At 27.1% G+C, this 9,093-nt stretch overlaps 1 protein-coding gene across 1 annotated transcript; it reads left to right on the top strand.

Annotated features, from left to right (window-relative positions):
* The first annotated feature begins 3,318 nt into the window (after nucleotides 1-3,318).
* On the top strand, nucleotides 3,319-8,140 carry LOC126906021 (synaptic vesicle glycoprotein 2C-like). The gene is made up of 9 exons (XM_050686241.1): nucleotides 3,319-3,419; nucleotides 3,499-3,660; nucleotides 3,732-3,894; nucleotides 4,039-4,160; nucleotides 4,228-4,466; nucleotides 4,812-5,020; nucleotides 5,105-5,370; nucleotides 7,417-7,576; nucleotides 7,819-8,140. Exons 3-9 carry the CDS (start codon nucleotides 3,734-3,736, stop codon nucleotides 8,123-8,125), a joined length of 1,464 nt encoding a protein of 487 aa, XP_050542198.1. The 5' UTR covers nucleotides 3,319-3,419; nucleotides 3,499-3,660; nucleotides 3,732-3,733; the 3' UTR covers nucleotides 8,126-8,140.
* Nucleotides 8,141-9,093: the final 953 nt, after the last annotated feature.

Below are 9,093 nucleotides of genomic sequence, written 5' to 3'. Positions count from 1 at the left end.
TTAAAATTTACTAGAAATTTTATTAAGCATAATAATAATATGATAATTAAAATTTATCTGCATTGTTTCTGAATGAGCTTCTCACAAAAAATATTAAATTAAATAATACATTAATTCAGCTATAAATAATCATAATAAAATACATTTTTACAAGAATACTATCTNTCAGCTATAAATAATCATAATAAAATACATTTTTACAAGAATACTATCTAGATCAAACGTCCCAAGGTACTATGATTTGAGGGTTATCGAATCAATTTAACATACGAAGAACTTATACATCAATCGATAAAAAAATGTAATTTTATGATCCATAAAATTTTGACACACGTGTCAGTTTTTATTCTACATGTTACTAAAATCTACAAAAAATTATCATTTTTTACATACAATAATTTTACTTCAATATATATTTTCAATTAAGCGATAGAGCAAAAAATTCATCTGAAATTTAATTTAAAATATTATTCTTGGATATTAAATACTTTAACTATACGTTGAGCAAAGGATTTTTTTAAAATTTAGTTCTTAATATATTTAATATTTTCAAGAATTTAGAAAAATCCATTTTTTATTTTATTTTATTCACAAAGGCGGTTAATCAAATAAAATTAAAATTGGGTGACAAATAATTATTGATTGATATAGATACTTGAAAATAAATAAAGATATCTGAATAATGTTGACTAAATAGTTTCTTTATTTCCTATGAAAGCTGATAAAAAGAGATTTAGGTGAAATATTACTATCTAATATGACCTATATTTTCAATATATTATCGTCAATATTTTTTATCGTTAAATTCATCTTTGAATCATATTCATTGTTTATGTTCAGTGTTGGCGTAAGAGCAGGGCGTGTGGGATACATGCCCCCGAAAAATTTCTATGACTTCTCCAAAAAAATAGAAAATATATCTTCAGCATAAAATAATTTTTACTTAAAGGGTCTATCCAATTTCAACCCCCTCAATTCTGTCACAGACGATCCAAAATTAAGATTTGTCCCGGATCCTGTGAAAATCATTATCATATTTACTTGTTAGCTATATAAATACGTTGTAATGCAAAACTTAACAAGACATAATTATTGAATTCTAATAATTAGACTTCAACAATAATATAAATAATAATTATTATTATTTATATTATTGTTTATAAGACAATAAAATAATAGATATTGACACTCAAAGAAATAATTTCCTATCTTATCTAAATAAATAAAGTAATGAATTTATTACTGTGTAACATTATAAAAAAAATATTCACAACAGAAATTATTTTAAATAATGGGATACAGAACGCAGAGATAGAACTTATTCTACTCTTTGTAGAAAGCTAGTACATAATTTGATATCACAAAAAATTATCAAATGTCATTTCTCTTGAGTATTATAATAATTATAATACTCAAAAAAAAAATAATTATTATATAGTCAATTTTTATATTATTTTTGTCTGTTACTAAATATAATTTTTGAAGTATGATTTTGTATTTAATATTACATTAATGAACAATTCATATAAGTTCGTATACAAGTTAAAAAGGCGCCTCTTTACTAAATCCACAAAAATTTTATTTTATTTTACAAATTAGCTTATTGACAACAGTTTCAATACACATTTAGAAATTATTTCATTTATAATCAATAGTTTCCATGACTCATTCATTAAAACTTTTTATCAAATAACATAAGTTTGATTAAATGATTACAGTTTAAGTGTATGGATATTTACGTATAATTACATAAAATTGATATACATAAGTTATTTAAAAATATAAACACTTAAATAAATTTACTAATGGTTAAAAAATACTAATTAATCCATCCAAAAAATGTATTCGACACTTATAACACAAATAGAAGCGGTGCGTTGTTTTTATAATTTGTCTAATGTTGTTCAATAATAATTTACAAGGTTATGATGAATAAAAATTACATCAATATATGGAATGGCCTGACTTTTCACATAGTATTCAAACATTTGACCAAAAAGTCAAAAAAGCAATGAAATTTAAATTATAATAAAGATAATTTTTTTGGGGAAATACCACAGCTTCTATATAAAGTGAACTATTTATTTTTACCCACTCATTAATCGAAAATTAATTACTAATTACAATTTAGCATCATCCTTTATAACTTGAAGGAATGATAATTCATTTTTTTAATGACAACATACATATTTAATTAACCTCTAAAATAGAAAATTATGAGTCGACAACAACTTTGTTAGAACTTTAAAAGTTATGACAGATGACAGAAATTTTAGACAGATTCGACCGCACTCATCATGACTCCCACGTATAAAAATTTTATGAATGAATCACATTCGATGTATTGGTCTAAAAGTTGTTATTGATCCGTCACTTTCTATTAATTAGATCATTTTCTATTTTATAGGCTATTTAAAATATATATGTTCCCAGTTAAAAAAATTTAATCGACGTCCTTATAAATTTAAAGAAGTGAAATTAAAAAGTAATCAATAGTTTATTAATCAAAAAATTTATCTATTAAAAAAAAAAACAAATTTTTTGGTTAATTAAACCTGTAAATAGTATTCTTTTCTATATTGAAATTAAAATCTATATAAGATATTCAAATCTAGTCGATATTTAATAATTGTTATAATATAGTAAATAAAAAACCTAATAAATAAATGAAATAGATATTGTTAGATATTCTGTGTACCTCGAATATTTGGTTCCGAATACTAAATAACATCAACTAAAAATATATTTTATTTGTGTGTCAAAAAATAATATTCGATTTTCCAAATTTACTGATTCGGCATATCACTAATTAATATCATAATTCATTGACAATTTGTGATATATTGTTTCCAATTTATTCGAGTGCCAACGATCCGATTTAATGAACTTCTACTCAGAGATAGAGGTAATGGGGGTAGATGCCCTAAATCGTCAAAAAGTATGAATACATTTTAATTATAAAATGAATTTGGTTAAACATTTTTTGTATCGATTGATGTCGGAAGTTGATTTACACGGTCTAGAAGGTCTAAACCTTTCTTAGACATTGATAATTTTACATTATATAATATGTAGGATATATATATATACAGGGTGTTCAGTATGTCAGGAAACGGGTTTCTATTGTTCTCATTGTTACAAACAATGACTTACCGTTTCCTGACTTACTGAACACCCTGTATATGTATGTACACCTAAAATTAAAATAGATATCGCGTGAATGTAATTGTTATTACTTTTATACGATAATCAATAAATAAAATTATTTTATTACTATTGAATAAAACGCATGTTATAGCATAAATACATTACTTAATTAAATAACCAAATTGTTTAATTATTTGTTATATGTATTTTTTTTATAGGTTTGGACTTTTTAGAAAATGGTTCAATTTTTGAGCATGCTATTACATGCGCAGGTATGTATAATACAATGATAATTAAAAAGAATGATATTAATGAAAAATTACTTGTATTCATATTTCTTTTCTTTTATAGAATTCGGTAAATTTCACTATTATTTGCTCGTACTTAGTGGTTTAATTTATGCAAATTGCGCTATATCTATTACAATTATCTCATTTGTTTTACCATCAGCACAATGCGATTTCGATTTGAGTTCTTCAGATAAAGGCCTATTAAATGCCGTTCCCCTTTTAGGTATAATAAATAATCACAATGAATTATTAATTATAAAGGAAATAAGATTCTATTTATTATTATTTTGTTAGGCATGTTCTTAGGATCTTATTTTTGGGGATGTTTAGCTGAAATGCATGGAAGAAAAAATGCATTGATTGGAGCGTTACTCTTAGATGGTATTTTTAGTTTAATATCCAGTTTTCTAACGTTCTTTTGGCCTTTTTTGTTTTGCCGTTTCTTTAGTGGTTTTGGGTAAGTCAATTTACAGTTGATTTCAAATTTATGATTAAATAAAATTCTCGACTTAAGACTATCGCAAAGTTTTATTTGAATGGAAAACAGTTATTTTTTATCAATCAATTAATTTTGTGATTTTAATATTTTTTTCCTTTCTAGGGTTGCAGGTTACTTGGGAATATTGTTTTCATACTTAGGAGAATTTCAACCAAAAATTTATAGGGAAAAAGTATTGTCATGGTTGGAGACATTTTGGACTTTGGGCGCTATTGCATTACCATGTATTAGATTTAAATTCTTACTTTTAGTTTTTATTTTAGTTACATTAAAGATTATTTTATTTTTCAGTGATCGCTTGGGGTATCATACCACTAACAATAGAATATAGATATGATATTTTTAAGTATTCCTCATGGAACGTTTTTTTAACATTATGTTCTTTACCCAGCATCTTTTTGGCATTGTGGTTAACTCAATTTCCAGAAAGTCCAAAGTTCTTACTAGAGTGTGGTGAATATGAAGAAGCACTAAAGTGTCTTAAACAGATATATATGGAAAATACGGGTGAACCCGGTGACTCTTATCCAGTATGAAATAATAATTATTATATGTATATATGTAGAATAAGTAACAATAGTTATACAAACACAAGTCAAAATTTAAGGGGGATAATCCNACAAACACAAGTCAAAATTGAAGGGGGATAATCCCTCTTCCAGTTTAAATATCGCCCTTCCAAAATCTGTGGAACGTATTAAGCAATTACAAGAAATAATATTTATTGATATAAACAAATATATTTTATTATGGGAAAAAAAATTGCCCCTCGAAAAAAAAGTATTATTTTTTAAATCAACAAAAATTATTCAAACCAATTCAACATTTATCTTAAGATAATCAATTATATCTAAAAATTATTTGTTATGTGTCAGGTACGAAGTCTCATTGAGAACGAAGTACGTTGCAGTATAGTCAGTATACAGTCAAAACGATCACTAAGAAGTATGAAAACTGTCAAGACCCCAAAAGACTTAAGAAACTTACTAAAAGAGATTTGGTACCAAACTAAGGAAATGTTTAAGCCACCACATTTAAAAAACACTGTCCTTACTTGTTTAATACAATTAGGATTATCATCTACGTGAGTATTAATACATCATATAATTCATTAGTGTAATTCAAATTTGTAATTTTATCATGATCTTAATAGTTAACATTACCGCAGATACTACACAATGATGTTATGGTTTCCGGAGTTGTTTAATAGATTTGAACATTTTGAACATGAACAACCTGGCAAAGACACATCAGTTTGTCAAGTATCATCGGTATACATTAAAACCAATGGGAACCTCAACTTAAATGACTCGTGTGGATCAAGTATTGGCCATTCTGTGTATTTGCATACTTTATGGATCGGTATAGCTTGTATCCCTACATCTCTTTGGATGCCTTTGTGTGTACATAGATTAGGCGCTAAATTTTTTTTAGGTATGCATAACTAAATTTAACTAAAAATTACATGATTATTATAAATAAAAACCTTCTCTGTTTCGCATCGAAGTAAAATACAAATTTTAAATGAATTTATTTATTTTTATTGTTATTATTTTTTAATTAAAAAACAAACACAATAAAAATAAAAATAATAAGTAGAAAAAACAAAATTAACCATACTAAAATTTAATTAATAAAAATATTTATTGATTAATGAATGAATTAAAACTTTTAATAGTTGAAAATAAAACCTTTTAAAATTGTACATAATATTTGTAGCTATAGACGCACATAGGAAGTGCTAGGTAGTGTTTTATTAAGATAGTTTAGATCTTTATATTGGTAATGTTAAGATTTTTGTATTATTTTACATAGAAGGGAGCAGGATGAGGACGAGAAATGTATTATAATATAAATAGTCATATCTGCGTCTCTCCTCATCACACTGGGGAGAGGCGTTAAAATATACAATATAATATACATGTTAACTTCCAAATTACTAGTTTAAAATTTATTACCGAACAATCATTTATAGTACTCCCAATTTTCGATTGAACGTGTGCCCATCTCTTTGTCTCGTATCCAAAAATCAAAAAATTATGATTTTGGAATTATTTATATGTATGATACTAAGAGTTATCTGTTATTTACCAAAAATGGTATACATTTATATTTTTTATTAAATTAAACACACATAAATAATTATATATAATTATATAAATATATATATTATATTAATTTATAAAATTTAATTATTAAAATATATGTTTATGAGGTATATTCAAAAATTGCTGTATAATATTTATATAATCATAAGAAATTTATATAAAAATTAGGGTGCTTTTTTTCACGAAGTTTTTTCGCCCCCAATTAAAAATATCATTGGAAATAACAAAAAAAAAACCCTGAGAATTTGAACCCTTCATTTTAATATTATGTACTTTCCCAGAGTAGGTAAAGAATTCCCATTTAAAATACATCTAAACTTAGATTTTTATTTGTTAAACTACTATAATTCAGCGNCACACTGGGGAGAGGCGTTAAAATATACAATATAATATACATGTTAACTTCCAAATTACTAGTTTAAAATTTATTACCGAACAATCATTTATAGTACTCCCAATTTTCGATTGAACGTGTGCCCATCTCTTTGTCTCGTATCCAAAAATCAAAAAATTATGATTTTGGAATTATTTATATGTATGATACTAAGAGTTATCTGTTATTTACCAAAAATGGTATACATTTATATTTTTTATTAAATTAAACACACATAAATAATTATATATAATTATATAAATATATATATTATATTAATTTATAAAATTTAATTATTAAAATATATGTTTATGAGGTATATTCAAAAATTGCTGTATAATATTTATATAATCATAAGAAATTTATATAAAAATTAGGGTGCTTTTTTTCACGAAGTTTTTTCGCCCCCAATTAAAAATATCATTGGAAATAACAAAAAAAAAACCCTGAGAATTTGAACCCTTCATTTTAATATTATGTACTTTCCCAGAGTAGGTAAAGAATTCCCATTTAAAATACATCTAAACTTAGATTTTTATTTGTTAAACTACTATAATTCAGCGGCATTTTGTGCTATGCACATCGCGCAAAGTCAACATTTTCTAAGGGTTAGACACTATAAAAGTGACCAATGCAATGTAACCACAAATCATATTGGCGGGTCACTGAATCTGATATTTGCAGCACTATTTCATAAATTATTAGATTTATCAAATAAATATATGATAACAAATTTGTAAAAAATTTAATTTCCTATAGAAAGGTTCTTAATACAAGATAGCTAAATTTAATATTTCTCAAGATATTGTATTTCAATTTTTTGTGTATTATTGCGTTCAATTATAAAACTTAAGTTTTGTTGCAGTCACGCTGCATTAGAGCGCAAAAAAGTCGTGAAAAAAAGCACCTAAATAAAAATAAATATTTTTTGTAAGATATCATTTATGTATTATAAGTAATGTTAATTAAATAAGTACACATCTTATACTTTCATTTCAGTAATAAGTCTTTTTGTATCCGGTGTTGTAATAGCTGCATTGAACTTCGTCAGAAATTCTTTACAAAATCTTATTTTATCGTGTTTATTTGAAGCATTTACAAGCTTAGGTATCAGTGTACTTATGTGCATTATGGTGGAACTATTCCCAACTAACATGAGGTTAGTATAACGTTAAATAAAAACCTATATGAATTATAAATATTTGGTGCATAAAAAAGTTAACCGATTTTGCCTGATGTGTTTCGATTTTAAAGAATTTATTAATTTTGATCCATATCTTAAATACGGCATTAATCTTAAAATAATCAAGTGATGACAAGTATCAATTCAATTTAAATTAATTAAAATTTCGTTGAGATTTCAAATAATTAAGTCACTAAAATAATTTTTTTTTTTTATAGAATCATGGCAGCAGCTGCATCTGCTACGTTTGGTCGTTTAGGATCATTGTTGGCTAATATACTATTTGGATTGCTCATCGATTCACACTGCATATTAATTATTATTATTTTCAGTTCGTTTTTGATAAGTAAGAATAATATTAATTATGAATATTTAAGGGTTTGCAAATATAACGTTAGTAGGGTAATATTGGGAATTCTAGAACCCCCCGCCTCACCCCTTCACCTAACCACCCACCGTTGGGTGGGCGTGGTCGGGGGAGGGGCGTGTCACACAGTGGGCGTGGTTTCTCAATGGTGGGGGTAATGTCAAGGTCATATAGTGGGCGTGGTTTCTCAATGGTGGGAGTAAGGAGAAGGCGTGGTCTTATCATTGATTGGGTAAGGAGAGGCGTGGTCTCTCGATGGTGGGGGTAATGGAGGATCGCATTTATGAGGGTGGGGGTAAGGAGAAGGCGTGGTCTTATCATTGATTGGGTAAGGGGAGTTGTGTTCTTATTAATGGTGGTGGGAAGGGGTGGAGTGGTCTCACGATGGTGTGAGTAATGACCGTAGTCAAGGTCAAACAATAAACGTGGTTTTTCGATGGTGAGGGTAATGGAAGATTGGATTTATGAGGGTGGGGTTAAGAAGTCTTATCATAGAGGAGGCGTGGTCTTATCATAGATAGGGTAAAGGGAGCCGTGGTCTCACGATAGTGGGAGTAATAGGTAACTTAGGTGGGGGTGTTAACATCAATTAAAATGGGGATTAAAGTGCGCATGCGCACTATAACTTCATGTCAGTGGTGGGGTAGGTAGCCATATGGTTGTCTCCTCCTACGATGTCATCTACTGGAGGGTAAGGTAAACCTCATGTGAACTGATAAACGTACGTGTAAACATACACATTACATTGAAATAATGTACGTCAAATAATGGCCGCCGTTGCCACTTTAACATATTTACTTAATATTAACGCTACGACTCTGTCAACAATTCCTATACAGGAAACATAACATAAACTAACCTATAATGGGTGGGGATGAATCCAACTATATTATTATTACTGCTATATTATAATGCTCATAGACGTCAGCATTTTATGAGAACAATGACAATGTTTGTCGTTATGGCATAATTTCTAAGAATTTTATCATCAGTTACCAGACGCATAGCTAAGCATATTTCCAACATCAAAGGTACCGCCATATTATAACTCACATTACCGTCTACATTTTATAAAAACAAAGACAACCTCTCTCGTTTTGGCATAATAAATTCTAAGAAATTTATC

Source organism: Daktulosphaira vitifoliae, unplaced genomic scaffold, assembly GCF_025091365.1.
Source record: "Daktulosphaira vitifoliae isolate Bord-2020 unplaced genomic scaffold, ASM2509136v1 Scaffold_4, whole genome shotgun sequence".
NCBI lineage: Eukaryota > Metazoa > Arthropoda > Insecta > Hemiptera > Phylloxeridae > Daktulosphaira > Daktulosphaira vitifoliae.
This window is presented reverse-complemented; position numbering and strand designations above follow the sequence as displayed.